The sequence below is a fragment of the Marmota monax genome, unplaced genomic scaffold, assembly GCF_021218885.2.
Source record: "Marmota monax isolate L192 unplaced genomic scaffold, Marmota_monax_Labrador192_F-V1.1 WCK01_AAM20220418_F8-fsc00070, whole genome shotgun sequence".
Taxonomy (NCBI): Eukaryota; Metazoa; Chordata; class Mammalia; order Rodentia; family Sciuridae; genus Marmota; species Marmota monax.
Window position 1 is genome coordinate 286609 of NW_026692116.1, and position 27394 is coordinate 314002.

At 38.3% G+C, this 27394-nt stretch overlaps 1 protein-coding gene across 2 annotated transcripts; it reads right to left on the reverse strand.

Moving 5' to 3' along the window:
- Positions 1 to 3707: 3707 nt before the first annotated feature.
- On the reverse strand, positions 3708 to 23570 carry LOC124104420 (guanylate-binding protein 6). Of its 2 annotated transcripts, XM_046461377.2 has the most exons (12): positions 23448 to 23570; positions 23278 to 23367; positions 19401 to 19614; positions 18487 to 18614; positions 13602 to 13711; positions 13230 to 13426; positions 10867 to 11112; positions 9901 to 10181; positions 8892 to 9104; positions 7537 to 7639; positions 6998 to 7191; positions 3708 to 5666 (listed from the first exon to the last, which is right to left on the reverse strand). In XM_046461377.2, the coding sequence occupies exons 3-12, from the start codon at positions 19588 to 19590 to the stop codon at positions 5442 to 5444; spliced, it is 1887 nt and encodes a 628-aa protein (XP_046317333.1). In that variant the 5' UTR covers positions 19591 to 19614; positions 23278 to 23367; positions 23448 to 23570; the 3' UTR covers positions 3708 to 5441. The 2 variants fall into 2 exon arrangements, with proteins under 2 accessions (XP_046317333.1, XP_058441017.1); XM_058585034.1 differs by having other exon boundaries at positions 23278 to 23490.
- Between the last annotated feature and the right edge of the window lie 3824 nt (positions 23571 to 27394).

The following is a 27394-nucleotide window of genomic DNA, read 5'->3' on the forward strand; positions in this document are numbered from 1 at the left end:
AGAAGGACATAAAGACTCATGAATCCAGGATGATAGATTAAGAGGTTCTCCGAGCTCGTTGTCTCCCGCTGTCTGATGTCTGTTGCATTCCATCGTGCCTGGTAGTGAGCTTCATCACTGAGTGAACTGTTCTCTTGAAGATGTTGGGGGTTCATCGGTCATCAGAGGCCGGTAATGCCTAAGCAGAAGCTGGTTGAAAGTTTGATTAGAAACTTTCTGCGATTGGGTTTGGAAGTACTTCATTATGCAGAGTAAGACAGCACAAGAAAAGTATTGAAAAATAACAGTTGTTGTTTAACCATAGTTGTATAATTTTAATTTTTTTAAGATTACTTGCTCAATAACTTACACACATAGCCAACTTACACAGACCCTTTTTTATCACTTATTTAAACCCTCTTAATTACTTAATCATATAGACTCTTTTATCCAGAAACACATTTTTTCTCTATTAAATCTATATCTAGAACCTTTTAGTTTCTCTTTTCCATCTGTTAACCTCTTTCTGTTCACATTTTGAAACAATACTTGTAAATTTCTGAATTTAAGCAGATTATTTCATAGACATCAACATTTTATTAGGGTCTTTTTGAACACCTAGAAAAACTTATAAGCTTAATTTTAAAGATATCTTTACTTTTATCTGTTTACCCAATTTAAATTGAACCATTTGAATCACGTGAATTAAAGATATTTGGATCTATTTTTAAATTTTTTTATGAGCGCTCCTCATCTGTCAATTGTCATATCACTGCATGATATATGGACATACACACATATAGACATACCGACATACAACATGTAACACAAGTGTAACACATAACACAATAGTAAAGGCCTTGTAGCTTTTTTTAGGTGAAATCTCTATTGCAATGTTTAAAAACTCCACAGTTGATCAAAAATAGAACTGATCAGAAAACATTAACCCATCTGCAGGATCAAAATCATGAGCTCAAAAAAATACAGAATCTAAGAAAAAGCAAGAGTCCTAAAAAAGATGACTGGCCAGTAATTAGTAAATATCATATAATTTACTTTTTGGTTGGGGTCTAGTTTGAGTTCAGGTAAAAAGACACTTTTATTCTTTTTTTTTTTTTGGTCTGAGATCTGTCTCCTGCTGAGTGCTGCAGGCTTTTTTTATTTGCATATCAACTTAAGTCCTGGCTGAGGTCTGGAAAACTGGAATTCTGAGCAGAAACCTCATGTCTAAGGCATTTTAGCTATAAGTCATAATTTCCAGGTTTGGATGTTGAAAATTATGATGCAAGTTTAAGATACAATTTACAAAATTTTATATCTTTATATCTCTTTACATTAGAAAAACTTGCTCACACAAAACTGAAAATAGGATCTCTCTTGATAATATAAAAGTTACCATCAGAAGAAATTTTTTTTTAGGATCATTAAGCCACTTTTTTTTTGTTCTGAAGTTTCTAAAGTAGTATTAAGTTACATTAAATTACCTGAAAATTTTTAAAAAGAACCACACACTACCATGTGTATCCGAAATTAAGCTTTAAAAATTTCCAAGACTGTTGCTAATTAATGTCATTTCAATAAGCCAGACCAACGTTTTAATTTAGCACCTTTTTTTTTCTCCTGAACCTTACACACTGAGGGGAACAGATATCATATCATAATTTATTATCTTTGCCCAAGTTAATGCACTGGAATACCTAGTGAAATCTTCTCAGGCTACCCAGTTCAAAATTGAAACTCTTGAAAAAAATTTTTTATCCTAAGTATTTAAGTTTTTTTTTTTAGCATGAACTATCTGAAATCAAGCTAAACAATTGCTTAAACCCAACTTTTAACTGCAAGATAGTGCAATGCTTTAGAAACCCATTCAGATACCAGATTGTTACAATAAAAAAACAATCACCTTTTAGATACACATTCAGCCAAGATCATCCCCAAGAAATAACCTATAATATCAACACATTACTGCATTCATTGTCCCTTCTTTTTTTTTTTTTTTTTTTAGACAGAGGTGGAGTAATCCTTAAAGTGCAGGTAAGGGAGAGGGAGTTCCCCAAAGCAAAATGGCTGTGGCAGCTGCTGGGAGTCCCTTAGTCTCACCTTTTACTTACAGGATTAGTCCCTCCAGTTTGGTCTAACCCCAGGCACCAGACATTTCCCACATCTCTTAACTTTTCAGCAGTCAGCTCCCAAAAAGTTGATCCTCTCTTTGCAGTTGTTTCGAGTGCTAAGCTTCCCCAAGAAAGCAGAGTGGGGACTCCTTAAAAGTCCCCTCGGGGGTGTCAAAATTTGTGACTGAAAATTTGGTTCCCATCCTCCAAAGCCAATTAACACCAATTTAATAATGAGGACAGGGCTTTGAGAAAAGTCAAAGCGAGATGTCAAAGTTGTTAAATCCCCAGTAGGCATCTCCATTTGCACTCAAGCCGACTACGGGAGGGAAAGAAAACATTGCTTTCCTAATCTCACTTAACAAAGGGGAGTAAAGTTTGACAACCCGCTTTGGGCTGCATTTCCAAGCAACCCAACTCCGGGAAAACCCATTCGCTTCTTTGGCCCCGGTATTTGGTGATCGCTGCGGCGGGGGGGGCGGGGGGGGGGCTGTAACACTCGGGGGGTTTGGGACCCTGTCCCTTCTACCCCCACTACCCCCACGAGGGAGGGAGAGGGCCGGGTACCCCTGAGCCGCCTTTCCCGCTCGCCAGGAGGAGGGGGAGGGGCGGTCCCCCGCCGACCTTACCCCCACCCCGCCAGCCTGTCCCTCGCACCCGCCAGAGCACCACCCCCCTCCAGAGAGGGGAGGCGGCAAAGGGGCGGAGAGGACAGATGGGTGGAGGGGCCGGGAGGAACGGGGGGCGGGAAAGATCTGCCGTACCGCCGAGTTGAATCCTCCCGGCGGACTGCGCGGACCCCACCCATGCAGGAAGAGATTTTCAGGGGTCCTGCCAGGTTAAAACACATGGCTGTTGATCTAGATGGCCACTCGGCCCGGCTGAAAGACAATATCTCTGACTTTTCGGATTAGAGGGAGGTGGAGGGACCCTCCTGGGGGCCATTCAACTCCAAGGGTGGGCCATTCTGAAGCGCAGAGTGTCTGCCAGACCCAGCATTTCACTGAAAAAGAAAGATTCTGGGCCCTTGAGCGGGATCAAGGGTCAGGGACAGAGGCGTGGAATGGCTTTGTCCCATACTGGGAGTTACTCAAACACAGACAATACAAACGTGACATGGACACACAGTAAACGTTTCACAAGTTCAGAAGCAAAGATTAAAGACAGACAGTGAATTCAACCTGAGAAAAAGAATTGCCGGCAAAACCAAACGGGTTGGCAGCAGAGTACCTAACGAGGGCACTTTTGTCCCTCTACCAACTGAGGGCACTTCCGTCCCTCCCCGAGTCCTCCAAGGCGTCCCTTGGAGGGTGGCCTGTGGCTTCAGGACACGTCTGTCCACCACCGTCAGGGAGAACTTACGCTCTCCACTGGCAGCCACACTGCCAACCCAAACCAAACCTAGCCAAAAACCAAACCTGAACCAAGAAGCTCTGAGCGATCGCAAAGGAAAAACAAGGAGGAGAAGAAGAGGAAGAAGAAGAAGAAGAGGCGCCTTACTTACCCCCTAAAGGAGTCCGTTGGGGTCTCCTTGTCCGGCGATGCTCACTTCCCGGCCAACGCACCAAATGTAAGGGCCCAGCTAACACCGGAGGAAGAGACCACCAAGAGACTGACTTTATGCAATAAGCAGGAGGGGGTTTATTGAGATTCCAGCATGCTGGGGCTCCATGCCCACTCGAGAAGGGAGAGCAGCCCAGAGCCCAGAGCCAGGGTTGAACAATGCTTAAGTACACTTTTTTGGGGGGAGGGCGGGGACTTTACATACATCACAGTCTCCTTTAACAAATCACCATACACCGTGGGAAAGTCAAACAACAATTCTTAGACTTGATTAGTACATACATTGGTGGCAACAGGGCAGGCTGGAGTGATAGGTCATTCCTAAGGAGGGGGTTACATTCAAACTAATTGGTTCGGGCCCTGTATGCCTACGTGACAAGCTGCACAGAGCCCTAGGCTATTAATCAACTAAATGGCCAGTAGAGCATTGTCTTAACTGCCTCAGGAATTTCAGGTTCTGGATGTAGCAGAGGAACTTAACAATTCCTGGTCCTTCACTTTTTAACTCAGGCCTTGCAGCTTAGAAACTTTACAATGCCCGGTCTTTTACATTTTAACTCAGGCTTTGCAGTTTAGAAGCAGCTTAGAAACTCTACCCTTTCAATATGAGTTTTTTTTCTCTGAATTATGAATGTGTAAAACAAATCAGAACACAAACTCATAAAGGTGAGCTTTAAGTCAGTGTCGAATTTCTGGCTATAATCATCACTATAGTCATCATTTTGTTAGCTTTTCATATAGATTTCTATGATTCAGAAGAAATGATGTCTATAAGATAATTTTATTACATTATCAACTTGTTTTAAGAATTTTGCTCAGATTTGTTCATATATGTACTAGAGTTTTAGATTTTATTCTTAGTCCAATTATTTACTTAATATTTGAAATGCTTAATTTGAATTGTCAACTTGATTGGATTAAGAGACCTCAAAGATTAAAAGGCTTCTGGGTGTGTCAATAGGGTGTGTCTAGGAATGTTTGGCATGTGGGATATCAAACTGAAGTGAAGACCCTCCCTAAGCACAGGCAGCACCATCCTATAGGATGATGGCTTGGATGGAATAAAAGTTGAGCTGGCTGATGTTATTTGCAGAAATAATAAGACATTTCATCATATAATGGTCAAATCTACTTTCATGATTATCACTATCACTATAATTTATAATTTTTTTTTCAAAATGAATGAGATAACAAGCTTTCTTTATGATCTTCCAAAGATGGAGTAGGTAATGAATGGTATGTGTCCCTTGAACCTCTGATTCCAATCATTTCTCCCCAAAAGGAGCCAATGATATTAGTTTCTCATTAAAACTTCAAAAGACATTTTATTTGTACAATGTATATTTGCATATGATAATTTCACTTTTAATAGTGGTCAACCATATATACTATTTTGGACTTTGTTTTTACGTAACAATTTATCTTCAAGATCCTTTGTATTAGGGTACCTAGAGTTCCAAGGCATTTTGTTTCCTGGCTATTCCAGTATTGACACATATGAAAATGTATAGTACCAATTTTATGTAGATGACATTTACATAGTTTCCAAACTTTTCTGATTAAAATCAATGCATTAAAGAACCTCTTATGTATGTAAACTATTGCAAATGTGAGTTTACTAAAACTAGCATTATCTGTAAATGTTTCCAAGCATTTGTTCCATCTAAGGCAGGTCATGCACTGATATCTTCTAGCAAGCACTTTTTATGTTTAAAACTTTGCAGAATTAAAATGAAAAACTTGAGCACCAAAATAGGCCAAAGCATATACCACAAGCCACATTTTTCCTTACTTCTTTCTAAACAGTGAGTAAAGTCCTTTTCCAAGTTTACCAACAGAACTACCAAGAGAAAATAATGCATTTAGACCATTGCCAAATGATTCCAATACTTGAAAAATCCAGGGAATTTTACTCTCCTTTGTATTATCAATCATATTTCTCAGTTGATTAATTGTTGCATTCATTTCCTCAGATTTCCTCTTGAATCCTTCCTCAAGCAAATCCTTTTGAACCTAAAATAAATAGAATTGAAAGGGGTGTAAATATTTTATAATTTTGAGTTATACTTTGTTTAAAAAACTTTGTCAACATGTCTTATTTTCTCCCTAAAATTTTTTCTCAATTACTGTAGGTTAATTTAGCAACAAAGACTATCATCTGAGCTAGACCTAGACACTACCAGGAAGTAACATTTCCCACTTTACTAATATCCACCCACCATTACAGATTGGCTGCGTGCTAAACAAGGTGTGAGAACAAATTCATATTCTTGCCAAGAAATGCTATTGGTCTGAATAAACAGATTCTCAGTCCCACTGGGATGGCATGGTCACCATCACATAGCAATGATGAGAACACATTATCTGATCCAGAAATCCATTACCATATAATTTCCAAATGGACAATGAGGGATTTCCTCTCATGCCCTGTGCAGCTGTTTACATCTGGATTTAACTGCAGCAAGTTTAGAAGCTGTCACTTTCCTGGGTTTCTACTTCTGTCAGTGCAGATCTGCCTTAAGGTCTTTGAGTAGAAATAGGGCTCCAGACAACATGGGACTTGGATAATGCTAACCAGTTGCTGTTCCCATCTTAACTACAACTGGTTAAAATCTGTCTGCTTAATCAGGCCCTCATGAGATTTTTTTTTGTTTGTTTATTCCTTTTATTCATTTAACAAATACTTGAAAATAAAACCTTAACATTCAATCATTTTACCACTACACCCCTTATATGCATCTCTAAACAATGTTAATATTTGCCTTATATAAACACAAGGGCTTTATCATACTTATCAAAATTATTTCACATTATCTAATGCTTCCAATTTTCTTGATTGTTTCAAATATTCTGGAAGTTGTTTTGTTCAAATCAGGGTCCCAAAAAAGTTTATATATATTTGGTTATTAGGTCTGAACTATCTTTTAATCTAGAAAAGTTCACCTCACTACTACTGCCATGACTTCTCCTTCTCTTCCTTCTTATCCTCCTCTTTCTCCTTCTTTCCTTTTTTCAATACCATTGACTTGTTTCAGACTGAGACAATTGCCCTATAGAATGTCCCACACTCTAGATATCACTGTCATAAGATTATTTTAAAATCTCCTTAAACAGCAGCTTACACCATGTATAAAATCTAAAGATTTAAGGGACTATAAATGACTCTCCAGAGTCTAAATATAGAATACAATTTTTAAAAAAATTTTTTACAAGAGAATTCAGGGCTTGCAATAAATCACAAGCAACACATGGTGATTATCTTCCTTCTGTGAGCTGAGTGTAATTTGCACTATTCCTTCTGGGGCCCCAGGACCATCAGAACTACTGAGCAGGGCATCACCCACCTTCAGCTGGTGCTCCAACATGGTGTTCTGGTTTTTCAGGAGCTCTTCTCTCTCCTCCTCCAGCTTCTTTTTCAGTTGCTCCACGTTTTCCTTGAAACTCCTCTCTTGAGCCTCCATCTGTTGCTGTTGTTCCTGTAGTTTCTGTCTTGAAAGCTCCTCTTCCCTCTCAGCTGCCTCCTTCTTGGCCCGCTCCTCTGTCACAGGAAAGTTTTAGAGAAGGAAGAAAGAAACAGCAACTATACTATAATTTCCTGAGCTCAGAGACCAAACCAAACCTGAAAGGCAGGGCAAGGCAGGAAATCACAGAATTCACACAAGTCCACACCATCAAGTGCAAGTTTCAGACACTGATAGGAAAGGTCCTGCCCATCAGGTTGAGGTCTGACCTCTACTCCCCCTTGCTCCTCACACATTCAGCAGAGCATGCATTCCACAGAGAAGGGAAAGCTCACAGTTTGGAGAAGGTCTTCCTGTCAGACCTGTCAGAGGGCTTTACAGGAATCCAACCACCACCTGAGAGTGGAGTCATGTCCCTGTACCTGCAATGGCCTTCTCCTTATCACTGAGGGCTTTATCTGCCTGCAGGATAGACTTCTCTGTTGCTGTCTGTGACTGCAGAAACCTCTGGAAGACCTCGCCTGCCTGTGGAACCAAGAAGAAGCAAAAAACTTAGATTTCATTGGAAGACCACTTCTGTAAAAACAATATATCAGCCAGAGGCAGTGGTGCACACTTATAAATCCCAGCAACTTGGGAGGATGAGGAAGGAGGGTTGCAAGTTCAAAGCCAACCTCAGAAACTTAGCAAGGCCCTAAGCAACTGCACAAGACCCTGTCTCAAAAATGTAAAAATAAATAAAAAGGGCTGGGGATGTGACTTAGGATCGTTAGGCACCCCTGGGTTCAATCCCCAGTCCTCAGCAAAAAATAGAATAAAATAAAACAAACAAAAAACACACATGTCCATATCATTTTGGCTTCATGGTTAAAATTTCAGTGATTCCCTTATAAGTGACCAAACTCCTCAGTGTGACCTGAGACCCTCCATATCTCCTCTTCCTGTCCCCTCCTCCCCTTCTCCCAATGCTTTTTCCCTCCACCTGCTCTAGGCTCCACCTAGTCTAAATGAGGTGAAATTGTACAAATTATAATCTCTAATGCTTTCAAGTGTTTGTTTTATAATGTGAAATGCTGCCTCTGGTCTATGCTGCTGCTTTCTCCCACCACTGGCTGGGTATAACTTTGGACCAGATATTAAATCTGTCTGGGCCTCTCAGTTCAGATGTATAAAATGTTCACATGAGGAGAGGTATTACATAGAGTTGTTTGGGGAACTAGATTAAAAGTTCTCGGGAAAAAGCATATCACCATGTCTATAGTCAATAGAATATGAAATGTTAATTGTGCCATTATTGTGTTTCCTGCTACCACCTATGTAGCCTGTTGTCCCTGGCTCATAAGTGATATCAATAAGTGATATCACTCAATATGTCCATTTAGTTGACTCTTTCTTACCTTGATCAGCCCTAAGAGCAAAGGCTCTGACTGAACCTTGGGAATCACCAGCACTTGGCATATTTCAAGTAATGTAGATGAAGAAATTCATAAGTTCTTTCTATCTTTACTGAATTTCTGAAATCCATAATACCTTTGGAAATGAATACTTCCACTCTCAGGTAAATATAATAAGTAGGAAGCATTCGAAAACTAAGTGAGGTCAGGGAGTAGCTCAGTGGTAGAGCACTTGTCTAGATAGCACAAAGCCCTGGGTTTCCATCTCCAGCTCTGGGGAAGATGGAGGGAGATAGAGGTATCATGCTTTCTTATCACTCACAAGTAGATTTAAGAGATACTTTGACTGTTCTCTAAGCTCCCCATGTCCCCTTACTCCTCACCTTGACTCCTTTCCTGGGCACTTGCAAATAGTTCTGTTCAACATTTTCTCTTGCTTTCATGTAGAGCTTGTGGCCTCCAGGAACAGAGAAAGTTCCTGCAGAAATGCTTTCCATTAGGGTCTTTGAAAGCCGATTCAGTTCAGCCTGGCAGTATTTTTCAGAGGTCTCCTCATTCTTCAGCAAGAAATAGTTCTTCTTCTCCTCTATTATTTTCTGCAATGGAATTATAGACACATGTTACTGGAAGATAGGAATGAAAAAGATAAAACTCCAAAGAACCTTATAGAAGGGTCAATCTAACTATATTGATGATGAGAAAAGCATTCAAGTGGAATAAGACTTGGGATGAATCAGAAATCACAAAACTTGACTCATTACATCCCTGAAGATCCTCTGCAAGTCTACAGAAAAATTTCTTAAACTTCCTGGGCCTCAAAATGCTCATCTGTGTGATGAAGGGATTGTATTCCAGAAGCTCCATGGTGTCTTGCCAGCTGTGGAGTGCTGTGATTCGATCTTCAATGATGCAATGAAACAAGGAATAACATAAGATGAACAGCAACGTGGAAAGAGGTGAAAGAAACTTTGGTTCCTAAGGAAAGGAGAGTGTGCACAGAAGAAGAAACAGTATGGGGTTGACTTGCAGGTGTTCTAGGCTGGCTTGTCACCCATAGAAGGATTTTTCAGTATTCATTAGAAGCATTCAGAATATGAAATGTTAATTGTGCCATTATTGATATTGATACAGACTTGACTTCAGTCATCAGATTGTTATGGAAGATATCTATTCTGGTTTTCCTTCAGTCATCTGAGAGATTTCTGGATAATGTGCCCCAAGTTTGGGGGAGGGGGCAAAGAGGGATATATGGTCTTTGGGAACTGTATTCCTCATGAGAATCCAAAGTGCTTTATCCTTGAATTAGAGAGAGGAACCCTGAGGTCCATAAAGGCACCTGTAGGCTTCATTTTCAAGGGAACTACCAGAAAAGGTAATAACTGAGACAATTACCGCCAGTTCCTTTTGGAACTCCTGATTTTCATCCTTGAAGGAGTGCTCCATGAAGACTGTGATGGCTTCCTTCTCACAGGCTACGTGCACCTCCAGCAGCTCCTGGAGTGTGTCTGTGGGGAACTGCACCCGCTGGGCCATCTGCTCACTGTAGTGGTCGGCTGCCTTCTGCACAGCTGCTGAATTCTCACGCTGGGCCAGAGTGGTCACCGCATTCTCCAAACAAGGCACTGATCCACTAGCGATGGTGTCTACATAGGTCACCACCAGAGTCCCCAGGCCTGAGGAAGCCAGAAATTTTAGGGGATAAATTGGAATCTATAACTCAATAAGATCCAAGATTCTAAGACAGTATTTCTAAAACCTCATACACATAAAAACACACATGCCTACCTCTTTCTACTATCATCACTCTGGTGTTACTATTGATCTCAGTTTTATGGTTCTCTAGGCCACAGTATTTAAAATGTTAACTATCCACCTCCCTGTAATATATTAAGTGTATATGAAAACACAACGTCTCAATTAAAAGTCAAAGGAAAACACATTACATAGGTTGACCAATGAGGAAAGGTATATCAGATTATATTTATTGCCAAAACTTTGAAAGGATATTTTAGGTGTTTACAGGCCAGCATTTATATATGAGCTACTATAAGTTTCCAAAATACACATCATATTCTCCTTACAAACAACACTTAACATATAAGAATTCCCCTAAAAATAGTATCTATCTGTTTTTATACACTATTAGTGATTTTTATTATCAATGGAGGATTTTTCAGATATGTGGAAGCCAAGACACCAGTAACAAAGTGCACAATTTTACAGAAGGTCTGTAAACCCTAAAAGTAACCTGATTTAAAATTGTGCGTATTTCTCCAATTATCAAACAAAACTAATGGAAACACATTATATAGTATATTCAACATGTATTAGTCAACACAGAAATATGAAAAGACTCACGATTGCCAGTAACCACAATCCCCTCTCTGAGTGTCTTGATCTTTGCCTGGGTAAAGATGTAAGAACTGAAACTATTTGTTTGTTCCTGGAATTTAGGATCCAGTTGGTCTTCTGAGATGCTCTCAATATGGGCTAGGTGTTCTTTGTTATTTGTTGGCCGGTCAAAGACAAAACACTTCCGTTTCGGAAAGAAATTCCTGATGCATTCCCTGGGCTGATTGAACATTGCAACTCTGGAGCCATTCCCTGAGGGATGTAAAAAACAGAGAATACAGTAGAAATTGTCTTAGGACTGGGAACTAAAGATTTTTTGACAGGGGTTGTTGTATCTTTGCAGTTAATATATACTGTTAAAGAACTGTTTTAACATTAACATTCAATACTTCTTTGCACACCAAACTTGTGCCAATGATGTAACTCTGACAAGAGATTTAGATCCTAGCAGAAAAAAAATATCTAGACTGATATCCCCAGATCTGAACATGGTACCAGTATATAGAGTTGTTATTTATTATATGTTCACTGAATGAATGAAAGGTTAAACATAAATCTCTGGTCCACTCAATCCCTTGCAAAAATTGAGCTGTGGGACCAGAAAGAAGACACACAAATAGTGATAATGGAGCAATATCAGAAATAACATTAGGAATACTGAGAACAATACCATAATTCATTAAGGAAAACTACTTCCATGCTAAAAAGAATTCATTTTTTTAAAAGCCAAATAAACAGAAAGAATGAAATAGTTGTTACCAGGGGTGGGGAGGAAATGGGAAATGTAGGTCAAACATTAAAGTAACAGATATGTAGGAAGCAGAAGTTTAGGGATCTAATGTACAACATGAGGACTATGGGTAACAAAACTACTATATTTTGGGATTGTTATTAAATCAAATCAACTAACTATGTGAGATGATAGATGGATTATCAGCTTTACTTTACTAATCACCTTACTATCTGTATATATCCCATAATATTGGGATGTAATATAACAATGTAGTTTGTTTTTTTAAAATAACTTTCACACAATGTTAGCTATTTGTAGCAAACATTTCCAAAGACCAAAAGTAAACAAAATGTGATTTTTAAAATTTGAGACAGAGGTGTATATTTGATTTGACTATTTGCTTTCCTGCCTACCAATTTTTCAATTAATGTTTTGAGAAACCATAGAGAGAAAAATGAAAGCACAAAAGAATAAATCAGAATTGGTATTCTCACAAGATTTTTTTAGGTATGCACCCATGTAAATAATTTACATATAAGCAATATGTAAACCAATTAATATAATTTTTTAAAATAATACCATGAGTAAATGTGTTGGAATTAAGAGAAAGCCACCATATACAAGTAAAATGAGTGTTCTTATAATCATAATAAATATTGGAAAGGAATAAATAGAAAAGATACATGCTTCTTCAGGCCTATTTAGAACACAAAGGTATGAGAGTGGAAAGGGAGTACTGGCAAGTGAACTCAGGGCCGTTCCAGGGAGTTACATACCCAAACCTTTTTAGTTTTCATTTTAAGATAGGATCTTGCTAAGTTGCCCAAATTGGCCTCAAACTTGAGATCCTGCTGCTCTAGGCAGGGGCCACTACCACTGAGCTATATCCACAGCCTTTTTTATTTTTTTATTTTGAGACAGGTCTCATTAAGCTTGAACTTGAGATTCTGCTGCTCTGTACTTTAATGTTTGACCTACATTTCCCATTTCCTCCCCAGTATATGGTAACAACTATTTCATTCTTTCTGTTTATTTGGCTTTTAAAAAAATGAATTCTTTTTAGCACAGAAGTAGTTTTCCTTAATGAATTATGGTATTGTTCTCAGTATTCCTAATGTTATTTCTGATATTGCTCCATTATCACTATTTGTGTGTCTTCTTTCTGGTCCAAGTGCCAAGAATTACAGATGCCACACCTGGATCACAAAGGTATTCATATGAATGAAATAAATACACTAGTATTTTAAAATTATAAGAATTATCTCTGTGAAATACATATTTTTTCATGTATTTGATTATAATTTCATGTCTAACAATTTTGAGGCCATTTGTTCTCCTAAACAGAAGAAAGCAGATGCCAAAGAGGGTACAGAAGTGTCTGGTCACTAGAAAGTTTTAGCCTCCATTGTAATCAGGAAACTAAAGTAAAAATTGTTTAAAAGAATTTGGTTTTGAATACTTTCATTGTATTTTAGGCCTTATATTTCTTAAGTAAACATCAGTTCCTGGAGCTCTTCAACCTATACTCCACTCACCATTGCTGCAGACCTCAGTTCAGTCTCAAATACCAATGGAACCCAAGAAATGATGGGCAGTTTTCAGTGATCCCACCCACTCCTGAGCCACACTCTGGTACCTTTAATCAGCTTCAAGGCATTCTCCAAGTACTGGTCTTCTGTGATGTCCTCACCATTAAACTTCAGCTCCAGGGTGAAATCCCGGACAGTCCAGACAAAGTCTGGAAAGAAACTCACAAACTCTGTGCAATCTTCTATTTCATCAGGCTCTGAGGAGGACTTTGCCCTGATTAATTCTGTCAGCTCTGTCACATAACTAGGTCTTGGCTGAGGAAAAAACATCATTTCCGTGTTTCCCTATTAAAAAGTTCTAATAAACGGCCTCTTTTGCCATAGGTGCTCACTGCTTCACCAGAAACTACAAAAGATAATGACTCAATATTCATTCCCCTAAACTCAATGACAAGGTGGTTGAGTTCCTGGAAGGATACTGCAGCTGGTCCAGGGCCTGCTGATTGATGGTGCCCATGCTGTTGTAGACAAAGGTGCTGCTGAGAAGCACAGCCAGGGCAAAGATCCAGGAGTCATTCTTAGGGTCACCCTAGAAATCACATTACAGCAAGGAACTTAGGAGTTATATCTTAAAAATTCATTCAGACCTTTATTCTGTCAGTCTTTCTTTATGGGTTTACTAATAGGAATTCATATGCAATGAAGAAAGACCTGAACAAATAATAGCTTTGACAATTATAAGGTTTCTTAGAATCTTAATTTCTTCATATGATGATTCTCATCTTACATAGCTTTATTTTTCTCAATGAGATGAAATAAGATAATATACATACATAAACTTGTACTCTATTGGGTTCTCAATAGGATATTCATTCAATCATTGATGTTAGCATTTCCTCATTCTCTCTATATTTATTGACCATAGACCATATAAAACATATAAATATCAGAGTAGGGATAGCTGGGCATAGATGGCTACTGATCCCACTGATCTTAGATTTAGAAAAACAAATTTAACAATAACAAGTTACTTTGAGATGACTAATTCAAAGCAATGAAGATATTCACAATAATAAATACAACACAGATAATAATATCTATAAAAATTTGGATCTTAGTAATTTATATAAGTAGTGAATTCCATAGCTGTTATATTAAATTAAGAAGTACATGTCAATCAAGAAAGAACAATCAAGAAAGTTGGAGAAAAACATGTATGAAGCCTTCCTAGAGATCATGAGCTGACCATTAAAGAGTTGGCAGAAGGTTGACAGAACAAATAAAGATGATCCTACAAGTAGAAAGATCCACAGAAACAAAACTAGAGATTGTAGGAGTCTTTGCAGTGAAAATAGTTATTTTGTTTGACTGAGAAGCAAGTAAGAGCAGGAAACAATGCTGGATCATGAGTGCTGACACAGGTTGATGAAGGACATGAAAGGTCAGGCTAATTTGTTTCTATAAATTGTAGTATTTGTCTAAATTAAATCTAGAAATTAGTTCTAATATAAAGAGTATATAAAGCTTGTTCCTAGAGAGCAAGGTAATAACAGATTCAGGCCTATAATATTCTATATAGCAATTTAAGGGTGGCTCCCCACCCTTAAATTCATTTCCTTATTTCCCCAAAACTCTAATATTAAAAAGTATTCAATGTTTTTAGAACTAGGACTTGTGGCAAATGAAAATCCATTTAGATAAGCACATACCATTGTTTGATAGATGGCTTTCAACTCTCTATGACAATGACATTTTTAAGTGAACAAAAAGAGAAATTCTAAAATCTATACAGGACCACAAAGGATACTGAATAACCAAACCAATCTTGAGCAAGAAGAACAAAGGTTAAGGTATCACACTTCCTGATTTAAAATGTTACAAAGCTACAGTGATCAGAGCGGTATGGTAATGTTGTAAAAGCAGGCATCTAGACCCATGGAACTGAAGAACACCCAGAAATAAATCCATGCTTTAATAGTCAACTCAGCTTGGACAACAGTGCCAAGAACACACAATAGGGACAGAATGGCTTTGTTAACAAGTGATGTCAGAAGAATTGGATATCATTAGCCAGAAGAGTGATTGAAATTGAACTCAAAATAGATTTGAGACTTGCATGTAAGCTCTGAAAGTGGATGTACTACTGTGTGTATATCCAAAGGAAATGAAGTTGAGGCATGGAATCAAACCAAGTGTTCATCAATGGATAAATGGATGCAGAAAATGTGGGAAATGCACACACCAGAATACCACACATCCATAAAAGCGAGGAAATCTTGTCATTTGCAACAACATACATGAACCTGCAGGACTTTAAGCGAAAGTGAAATGAAGAGAGGCACAAACAGGCAAATACCACCTAACCGCACTTGTGTGGAACTTAGAGAAGTTGCATCCATACAAGTAGAGAGTGGAATGGTTGTTGAAAGGGTGGTTCAAAGGCAGGGAAAGGGTCATAGAGAAACAAAACACAAAATTTCAGTTAGATAGTAGGAAAAAAATGACCATGTGTCCTGAAATTTCAAGAAGAAAACAGGCAAAAGCTTTTTAACATTGGTTTAGCCTTGGTTTTTGTGGAAATGACACCAAAAGTACAGACAACAAAAGCAAAATTAGACAAGTGGGAGAGCATCCAACTAAAAACCTTCTTGCAAGCAAGAAAAACAATCAGCCAGGTAAAAAGGAAACTACAGAATGGAATAAAAATATTAGCAAACCATATCTGATAAGGGGTTAATATTCAAAGTATATAAGAAATTCATATAACTCAACAGTAAATCAAGCAACCCCCAAAATATGAGCAAAAAGTTAATATACAAATTGCCAATGGGTTCATGAAAAGAAATTCAACATCACTAATTATCAGGGAAATGAAAGTCAAAATCACAATGAGCTATCACAACAATTAGGATGGCTATGAACAAAAAGACAAAAGATGACATGTGTTGATGAGGATATAGAAAAAAAAAAACACTTGTATGCCGTTGATTGGAATGTAAATTGGTATAGCCGTTATGGAAAACATTCTGGAAATTCCTCAAAAAATAGAAGTACCATATGATCCAGCAATATCACTTTTCGAGAGTCAAAGGAAGTAATATCAGTATCTCAGAGAGATACCTGCCCTTCCATATTTATTACAGCATTATTTTACAACAGCCTAGATATAGATGTTTACCAAGGAATAAATGGGTAAAGAAGTGTGGAGTATGAGTACTCAAACCTAAAAGAACAAAGGAAATTGTGCCATTTGCAAAACATGAATGAAAATTGAGGGCATTATGCTAAGTGAAGTACGCCAGGTACAAAAAGAAAAATACTACATTATCTCATTCAGGTATGGGATGTAAAGTGGTCCAATAGTCAAACCCATAGCAGCAGAAAATGGGATGATGTGTTCTGGGATCTGGGGAATGGGAGAAACAGGGAGATACTGGTCAAAAAGTACAGAGTTTCAGTTATACAAAATAAATAATTTCTAGAGTTCTAAGGTATAGCATGGTGACTCTAGTTAACACTGTATTGTATACTTGAATTTTGCTAAGAAGTTCTCTTTAGTGTTCTCACTATAAAAGCAAAAAGAAAACTAAAAATTAATACATGTATTAATTTGTTTGTACCGATCATTTCACAAAGTAAATCAAAACATCAACTTGTGCACCTTAAATGCATACAATTTTATTTATTAATTATATTTCAAAGAAGTTGACAAAAAGTAAGCACAGAATATCTAAATCCTTATGCAAAAAAAGAGAGCATAGAAATTTAGACGCTTTTCTCAAATAAGTCTCAAAATAAAGGACAGATCACAGGCTGGGACTGTAGCTCAGTGGTAGAGTGCTTGCCTAACATGTGTGAGGCACTGGGTCTGATCCTCAGCACTACATAAAAATAAATAAAATAAATGTATTGTGTCAAAAAAAAACAGATCACTCAGTTTACCTATTGTTAGAAAGCTACAATATCAAAAATCCATCTTAAAATGTGTATTATAAGTCAAAAATATGCTTTGATAGAACCAGCAGTCATAGATTTCTCAAAGACTTCCAGAATGTTTGTAGTTTGAAAGGTAGATCAGGAGGCTTTCCTCATCCACAGGGATGAGGCTGATACCTCTTCACCCTTCTATCAAGCTCCCCTTACACTTAACTATTTGATCAAGTTGGGATGTGCTATGTGCATCAGTTGTCAAGCTATTGGAAGTGCTAATGGATGGCAGCCCTCAGAGGTCAGCACTCAATGAGAAAGGCTTCCAGACCTCCAAGGACTGATCAGCACCAGGGATCAAGACCCAACTTCCTTGTCTCAACACAGGATCCTTCCAAAGGGCCAACCCAGCCACAGATTTCCCCATGGAACTGACAGGGGTCAGGCACTACACTGCAGCATGGGACCTTCCTCTCTCCAACCTGCTTCTTTCCCAGGCCTTGTATTTAACCTGAAGCATAGGTGTGGTCTCCTCAATGGGGCTGCAGGTAATTTTTTGAGGACAGAGCCTTTACTTGGTCAGTAATGCCAATCTACTGAGCCCAGAAGGCTAGAACTTAGCTACTCAATAATTTTTTTATTATATTGAATCAAAGCATTCACCCTACTGAAGCAAAATTAAAGATAGGCAGTTAGTGTAGATAGGTGGTTTGGTCAGATTGAGAAAATGGAGGCCAATTTGGGTCCAGGAAGTTAGAGACTGCCCCTGGAGATTGGAATGTTAATGCCTCCAGAGCCCTTTGAGCACCAAGATCACCTGCCTGTACTGCCCCTCCCAAAAGGTTGTTAAGGAAGCTTCCAGTGAGCAGACAGGAAACTGCTAATTAATGCCTCCCAGGCTGCCCATTCCCTTCCTGCCCAGATCACTCCACCTTGGCCGTTCCAACCCACCTGCTGCTCACCTTTTTTACCATTCCACCTAGATCTCTTGGGCAGGAAGGAAAGAGATAAGGGGGAAGAGGTCATAAGAACAAAGAAAATCTAAAATGTATAAAAAGGGCAAGATGCTGTCACTTCTTGAGATACCAGGATACCAGCTATGGCCCCCTTCTCCTAGGAGAAGTCTGTGTTACTATTTTTTAAAATAAAATTGCTTCCCATACTTGCCTCGGCTGCTTCTATAATGTTCAAAAACTTCCACATTTGAGGAAGCAGAACTCCTCAATGATAAAGGGTGGTATTGCTAACCATCAAGAAATAAAACATTCTATATACCTCTATCTTATCTGAGCTGGAGGTAAGATTTAGACTACCAGTTTGCCTTATTCACTATAGGTCTGTTTCCAGGTGGTAGATCAAAGCAGTTAAATTGTAAAGGGTCATAAAGCCATAAGGAGAAAATTCAGCATACAAAGGATCTGAGACTGCCTCCCTCACCTTTTCCACATCTCCCAGGCCCTCAGTGTCCAGAAGAACCAGGGTGTGATTTGGCTTGATGGGGTGGGGCACACACCACATCCAGATGCCCTTGGTTTCAGATTGCACTGTGGAGCCCAAAGGAAAGCCTGCAAGGGAAGGGGAGAACAACATATGCTGAGAGCAGAACTCCTAAGCAGCCTAGAACCCACAGAGCCTGGGATCTTGGATTGTGTGTACCCCAACAGCCAAGATGGTGGAATCTCTACTTCCTCAAGAATGCCTTACTTTGCAAGTCATCTATTTTAAGGAGCAGAGGATCAGTCATTAATCTGAGAATGATGCCACTTGAGGGTTCTAGATGAAGACAAAGAGGCATTCATGAACTAGACAAAATGGAGGTCACTAGTAGGAAGCATTTAAAAGAAATGGTGAAGCCCAGAGATCTGCAGATTAAAGATAGATGTAAGAACAAAAAAAATGAAAAAGGGAAGTTGGAATACTATTTTTTGCATTGAAAAACAAGTGAAAGAAAAAGCAAAACAGAAAAAGAGTAGTTGCAATAGGAAGTGAAGTCCAAGAAGGATTTTTAAGATGACAGATATTCAAAGATTTTTACATGTTGATGAAATATTACGTAGAGGGGAAAAAATATTTTATATAAGACAGAAGAAACATTTATGGAAGTGTTAGAAAAGATGTGGATGTTAGAAAAGATACAACTGTGAGCACCAGTAGGAGAGATTTTCCTTAATCAGAATAAAGAAAAGAATATGGGGAAAGATTACAGTAAAGTAGTAATTTGGCCATGACAATTAGAATGAGAAAGTTCCTTTACAGAGAAAAGTTGGGTCCTCCCTTGAATGAGGATCATCACTAAGAAGCTGAGATTCAGTTGGAGACAAGCAACTGGCCCTGCCCAGGACACCACTCACCGCAGTTCTGTCCTGCCAGACGGTTCATCAAGTAGGATTTTCCTGTACGGTACAGTCCAACAATGGCCACCACTATGACTGGCTGAGAAATCTTCTCAAGAATTCTTAGAGCCTGCTGGTTCACCATCAGCTGCTCATTGTTATTTTCCACCAGACAAATGGGGGCTGACATTTTTGGTCCAGATGCCATAGCAACCTGCTAACCTGGAACAGCCTCCAAGTAGAAATAAGATTACAAAGTCATTCTCTGTCTCAGAGTTATCCAACCACCCATCAACTTGGGACTGATGAGCCATCTGTACTTTGTTTGGGACTACACATAACTGAACAAGAGCAGACTCCACAAGGTTGCCTTCATCATTCTCCCAAATCTCTAATGTTTTTGATGAAACATAAGGTGTTATCTTCTCTGAAATTTTTCTACAAGTAATAATAAAACCCATGTAATATTACTGAGGGTCTGAAATATGCTAAAAACTGTAATAAATAATTTATGTACCTGCAAGTTAGAGATTATTCAGCCCACTTTGCAAATGAGATAAATAAGCTTCACAAATGCTGAGTGAATATGTCACAGAGACAGGATTAAAAACCTAGACAATTGAGCAGAATGGCAGACTAGAAAGCTTTAAGCTCTTGTTCCTTCCATGGAGATGTAAAAAAAAAAAAAGAAGAAGCTAAAATAATCTTATAAGAATTCTGAAAACCATTCAAAGAAACTGTGTGCAAAGCCACATTCAAAATAGAAGGAAATTCTATGTCTTTGCTTGCCCTTTCCCTAGCCACTCCCCAGGACATCACAGTCTTATTCTGAAGGTCTGATCCTGAATCCTCCCCACACTTTGAACTGGAGGGAAAGGAGCAGATCTTATTAGCAATAGGCTAACCTGACTGGGGCCTACTTTTCTAGTTTGTTTTTTCCTAACTTGGATTTCAGATAACCATGAATTCTTGGATATGATACCAAAGCACAGGAAATAAATGAGAAACAGATAAACTATACTTCTTTAAAATTGAAAACTGTTATGCACAAAGGATGCTATCAATGGAGCAAAAGAAAACTCACACAAAATGGGTGAAAAATATTTGCAAATCATTTGTCTAATTAAGGATTAATCTCCAGACTCTACGAAGACCTCCTACAGCTCATCAACAAGAACAGAAAACCCAATTTAAAAGTGAGCAAATGACTGAAATAGACATTTCTCCAAAGAAGATATGCAAGTGACCATAAGCACATTGAGACAGGCTCAACTCCACTAATAACTAGTGTAAAAGGAAATTTGGAGATATAATAAAATTTTAGAGTTCATTTGAATAAGATCAGTTTGTGTTTGGGGAAATATCCAGATTGAAGACTGTTTGTTTTAGTGTTTGTGTTCTGATAACAAAGCCTCAGAATCAAGTATTTATTAGAAAAATGTAGAAGCATGAGGAATAACTGATTAGTGGTAGTTACAAATTTGCCTTTTATGGGTTAACATGTAACAAGTATTAGTCACATAATCATATGTTAATTGGCTACTTATGAGTAACTGAGGTTAGGTTTTCATTCCATTTTACATAAGCATTTACCCAAATGACCCAAGTTTGTTTTGTTTAGATTTGAAGCTTTCACAAGGATAATATTATTTTTAACATCTAGTTGGCTTTGTTTGCTCAGAAATTTTTCAGGCCAAATCTCCACTTTAATCTTGCTTTAATATTAAGGAAATGCAAATCAAACCACAATATAGAGCCAGGTGTGGTAGCTCAGGCCTGTAATCCCAGCATAAACAAGAATGAGTTTATAGCATTTACTGGTAAATGGATGGAACTGGAGAATATCACATAAGTCAGTCATATTAACCAGCCCTAGAAGGTCAAAGATTGAATGTTTTCTCTCATATGCAGAAACTAGATGAAAATAAGGGAAAAGAAAAGAAAAAGAGATAGGGGAATACCATGAAAATTGAAGAGAGTTCAGTGAAGTAAAAGAAAGAGATTGAGGGAGAAGGAGGAGGAATAGGAAAAGGGAGGAACAGTGAAATTAATCTGACCATACTTTCCTATGTATATATATGAATATACCACAGTGAATTTTACCTTTATATATTTAAATAATTTATGCATATAAATTTATGAATATAAATTATTTATATGTAAATAATTTTGTATCTTTATTGTATATTATACAATTTATATATTAAATATTAATATAATTTTTATTATATATATTCTTTCATATATATATATATATATATATATATATATATATATATCCATAAAGCACTGTTTTTTTAAACCCATAAATAAATAGAAGAAAGATCAGTAAGGTAAAGAGAAGAGGGTGGGGAGAAGGAGAGGCAAAGGATAAATATGGGAACTGAATTGGAGCAAAGTTTATTCCATGCTTGTATAATTATGTCAAAAAGAACTCCAGGGCTAGGGTTGTGGCTCAGTGGTAGAGTGCTTGCCTAGCATGCCTGAGGCATTGGATTCAATCCTCAGCATCGCATAAAAATAAAATAAAGGTATTGTGTCCACCTACAACCAAAAAATAAATATTTTTTTTAAAAAAGAACTTCAATATTATGTATAACTGAAATGAACTAATTTTTAAAAATAGCTCTAAGATTCACATGAATTCACTTAAATCAGGGGTTTCCTCTAGCAAAGCCTAAGTTGGGTAATTACAGAGTTAATATGAGTAAAACTATAGGTCCAACCTGAAGGGTGTTCCGACAACTAAGTGAAACAGCAGAAGTTTATATCTTAGAATAGCATACATCCAATGCAGAATTCAGTAAATGTTTCTTGAATTAATGGAAATTAAGTTATAATAACCATACTAAGCAAATTGGTCCATTAGATCATATGTCTCAACAAAATCTGCACACTGTTAATTTTTCACAGGAACAGAACATTAATCAAGTTCAAACATGCTGTTCCTCTTATCTGGTTCTTCAACATGAAGAACATCAATGTTGTGATTCCTGGAATTGTTATAATTCTTCGAGTTGGGAGGGCCCCCTCTCTGCAGTCACAGGTCTAGCATGATATGGCTGTTACTGCAGACAACTTTAGAAATATCTCTGGTTAGCTATGAATGAACTGCTGAGCATTTTAAATTCAAATTAATGATTATTCTTTTGATCCTATTGAGGAATGGTTTCAAACTTCAGTGTACATAAGAATCACCCTAAGGGATTATTAAAATGTAGATTTTTAACAAGTGCTACAGGTGACTCTGATGTCCCTGTGAGAAACAAACATCACACTCACACACACACACACAGCATCTTGCCTATACAGTTACTTTGAACAACAAAGATCAGCACTACAGTAAATAAATTTGTTTCTACATGGGAATAGTTCTCATTCTAAAGATATCTTAAGTGTGACTACCAGAAAGATAAAAAGAGAAGTCTCTGGATTATAGTTGCCTTAAGTTCCTAGGCAGGGAGCCTCTCCTTCTGCATATTCCAGAACTGGGAAGGGAACTGAAAGAGGTCAGCAGATGGCAGATGGGCTCCCATCCAGGGCTCTTTCCACTCCCCTAGCTTCTGCCTTGAGTTGAAGATGCAGGGAATTCAGGGACCAAGGGCTTCTGTGTGTCTGGCTGTTACCTCGAAGCTGTCATTGGTCAAAGGGAGAAGCTGAGCTTCCCCAGAACTAAAGCCAGGGAAAGACCCCTGCAGGCTCAATAATGGGCTACCCTCCCTTCCTGGCCGTCCTCCAATTGCCACTTTGAACTGGAAATCAAGTCAAAAGTAAGACTAAGTGGCATGTAAAAAGAAGAAGAGGAAGAAGGAGGGGGAGTTGGGAGGAGGAGGAGGGGAAGGAGGAGGAGGGGGGGCGAGGGGGAGGAGGAGGAGGGGGAGGAGGAACAACATACCTGCCCCACTGAACTACAGCTCCTCAGCTTCCTCGAACTTTCCTTTCCAGTCATCTGCCTTCTTCCTCTTCTGTCTCTCCTTTATATAAGCTGAAAAGTAAAACCAAAACTAAGTTAGCCCTTTCCACGAATAGAATACTGCAGACAAACTGAAATTAAAAGTAACTCACAGCATTGCTAAACCTAACAAAGACATGTCTGAAAAATCAGACCAACACTCAGATACAGATGTTTGGTGTAGAGATAAAAGGACAGAAAGAAAAGCCAAACACTCCTAGTGACATCTCCGCCAACACAGTCCTGCCAAGTTTCTTTTTTCTCCCTCCTCTTGGAAGGCTTTCACAGGCTCCCTTTTAGATACATTGCTCCAGTTGGCTTATGTTTCTCTTATGAGAGAGAGAAAATCAGTGTTGCAAATGTAAGCAAAGTTATATAAATCAAAACTAGTTCAAGCATTTTGCTCTTAGTGGAAATCCCTGTTTTGCTACTGAAGAGTTTTTAATGTTTTTGAACATAGTATACGTTATCATTTTATAATAAAATAGAGAATGAAGATAGAAATAAGTAATCCTTTATTTTATTATCCAGAGATATTCATTATTGACATTTTTTTTTTAGTATTCTCACGCTTCCCCAATACATAGCCCTTCCTAACACAGGGGTTCCCTTTCTACAGACATGTAGCCAATTGGCAGGGTTTCTAAAGCATTTTAGAATTTATGCATGTTTGTGCAGCAAAGAGACTAATCAGTTACCTCTTCCCATGGTAGGAAGATAAAGGGTGAAGTGTGGGGGAAGAGGGGAGGGACATGCATGAGAAGGCTGGGCTGTGTGAGGGCAGAGGGTATTCTCCTTCCACCTCTCCTTCACCACCCCCACCCTCCTTTTCTATGCAAAGATTTTTCATTAAAAGGACAAATAGTAATTATTTAGACCATAGGGTACGTGTTGCAACTATTCATCTCCAGCATCTATGGGCAATATGTAAATGACAGGGTGTGACTGTGTTCCTATACAACTTTATTTACAGAAGTAGGCAGAGGGCAGATTTGGTACTTGTGCCTAGTTTGCTGACCCTCAGTTTAGGTAAATGAATGCTACAACATGCAGAGAGTCATCACACTTCAAGTATCATTGTCTTACAGGTTAGTAGACTAATTTCACAATCAAATTCTGAGTGTCTACTTTTAGGGTCATTTGAGTCAAGGAGCATGCAAAATTCTTTGTTTTGGTTTGGGTTTTTTGTTTGTTTGTTTGTTTGTTTGTTTTTAAGTAGGAAAAAGAGTGTTTCCTCTATCTATCTGATTTTCATCCATGCAGCTCTTGATTTTCATCTGTGTGAACTCTTGCCTGACTGTCTGAGCCGTGCATTCACAGGTCTGCACAACTAATTGTACAACTCCCAACAACAACATAGCACAGCCCACAGCTCTGAGATAAGCCAAAGATGAACAGGTGCTGAAGGAGTATAGTCAGTTATACTGCAGAAGAGTCTGGTTTGGTTGGAGGGCAACTGTCCACATTTGCAGACTCCTATGAGCAAGGAAGCTTAATATTGGGGTGCATGGCATGGTGACTCCAGGCAGCCTAGTAGGGTGGGCAAAAAGCAAAAATGAAGGTCATAAAGACAGACTTTGTAGGGGTGAATCCGCCTTCATTTTCTAGACATAGCCTATAGACTTGAACCACAAATTAAGGAATGACACAGTGGCCAGACATGTTATCACGTGCTACACCCGAGAGAAAAGTTTGCAGGCACTGCCACCCTGTGGTGACTCAAAATCATAACTTATTCAGTGATGTGAATGCTGGATTTTGCTATGAAAAATGATTAGCTGATATCAATCAACATGGAATTTATGATATGTTATTATTAATATAGAACTTTATAATTAAAATATAAATTATAATGAAGTAGAAATTCATGTACGGAAATATATCATTTGCACACAATGATACCATATGCCTTTTCACGTTTTCTAATGTACACATTGGCTACTATGCAGATTCTTTAAAGTTTCAATGAAATGATGGATGAGGTATAAAGTCTTAAGCTCCTATGGGGATAATGTGTTTTTATTTGTGTTCTCTCTTGAAGAAAAAGAAATTTGAATGCATGTTGTTTATTTGGTGTGTAATGACAGAAGACAGAGGAATGGAGAAAGAGGAAAAAGGAGAGTAGACAGAGAAATGCAAAGTGTCTCTGAAGGACAATGTGAAGTATCTATTTATCCAACTTCATACAGTTCCCATTGGTTTAAAATTGCCCCAGAGGTCTTTTATCCCTCTAAACTTATAGCTTGTGCTTGTGCAAATGGGCAGGTTTTCACACACTGGAGAAAAAAAGCCAGAGAAAAAAAAGCAGAAAGATATATGAGGTGGGACACAGTGGAATACTATAAATGTCTACCATGCTACAATGAGTTTGAGAATAAACACAAGATGTGGAGTGACCAGATATTAAGAATAGAAAATAAAGTGAGGACAGAAGAAATATGGTGGCCTAATTTGACTATTCTATTAGTTATCAAATATATATATATATACACATATATTTTATATATATATATATATATATATATATATATATATATATATATACATACAATCTCCTATTGGTCCTGCTTCTCTACAGAATCCTAACTTATATAGATTTTAATGCCAGAGGTGGTTCTAGCAAACAGAATTATAAGGATAAATTTCCTTAGTTGGTTTTATGGTTTCTAGAGTTGGCTCTCTAAATTAAGTAGGCCTAAAGTTCCTAAATTCTTTCCTGCTGGCAGCATGGAAGGCCATGACCCATGTGGGAACTGTTTAAAGAGATTCATTAACTAAATGCATCCAGTGCTCCTAATTCGATACTTGTAAGAGGCAAGGAGTTTAGTGACTCTATACATGATACTTTTGAACATTTCTGGAAAACTGAGGAATGTAACAATTTTGGATCATTGCTCTGGCTTCACTCAGCAAAGTAACAAAGGAAAAGGAATAGTTCCAGACCCACATGACCAGTCTAAAATCTTCTTAGTGTGCTCTGAAGAAGAATGTTCTCTCTTGTAGTCTCTGAGATGTCTCTTGTAGGACAGAGGTTGCTGAAAACCAGATACCAACCCTTCTCCTGAAATTGACAGAATTAAGATGCAAGTTTAACTCTCAGCCTCAAAACATGTCTGTAGTTAGAGTGAGGACACAGCTTGGAAAAGAATGGGATTCTGTAAATTGGGGTGGAAACACACAGGAGGACAATGAAGAGTCTGGAGACACTGAACTCCTACATTCTGATGAGTTTATTTTGCCAGAAGGAGTTGAGTCTCTTAGTGATGGCAGTGTCACCCTTACTCCTACCCTCTGTGGCATTGACCTCTCCACCTCCCCTAAAGGGAATTAATCCTGCTTTGCCTGTAAAAACACCAATGGCCTTCCATGATTCAGTTGTTGAGCATGAAAATACTGATGCTCCTCAGGACCCTCCCTCACCACCCACTTCTGCCTTATCTAAGCCTATAATTAGAACCAAATCTAAGCAGGCCCCTAGAAGTGATGTACACAGTGAACAATGAGGAGGTGCACTACACTCCAAAGGAACTTCTTGAATTTTCTAATTCATACAAAGATCTGGGGAACATGTGTGGGAACGTATTTTAAGAGTGTGGAATAATTGTGGAAGGAACATAAAATTAGACCAGCCTGAATTGATGGATTAAACAGATATTATAAATTTAATGTAGCAGTTTGCAGTGTTACAAAAAGTACTAATAGTTTGTTTGGATGGTTGGCTGAAGTATGGGTCAAAATACAGCCTACTGAGTGAGCTGGAAATGCCTGACACCCCTGTTTACTGTTGATGAAGGGATTCAGAGGCTCAGAGAGAATGGAATGCTGGAATGGATCTGCCCTATAGGACTTTCTCCTCCACAGTGGGAGGGTTCAAAAGGTGTACCTTTCACCAAAACTATAAGAGACAAGTTTGTGAGGGGAGTACAAGCATCCTTGAAGAATTCTGTGTCATTGCTCTTTTCTGTATGCCAGACTTCATGATGGGAGCTGCAGTCAATCAATTGGGACACTTAAATGCAATGGGAATAACTGGATCCCAGAGAGAAAGGAGCCAAGTGGC

Bases quoted from the DNA above. Each gene is read 5' to 3' on its own strand.
- LOC124104420 (XM_046461377.2), bottom strand. From the start codon at position 19,590: ATGGCATCTGGACCAAAAATGTCAGCCCCCATTTGTCTGGTGGAAAAT. The intron at 9,105-9,900 runs GTAATTGTCTCA...ATTCCATTGCAG, and splicing joins AGTTCCAAAAGGAACTGGCG to AAAATAATAGAGGAGAAGAA. The intron at 5,667-6,997 runs GTGGGTGATGCC...TATTTATTTTAG, and splicing joins TGTTGGAGCACCAGCTGAAG to GTTCAAAAGGATTTGCTTGA.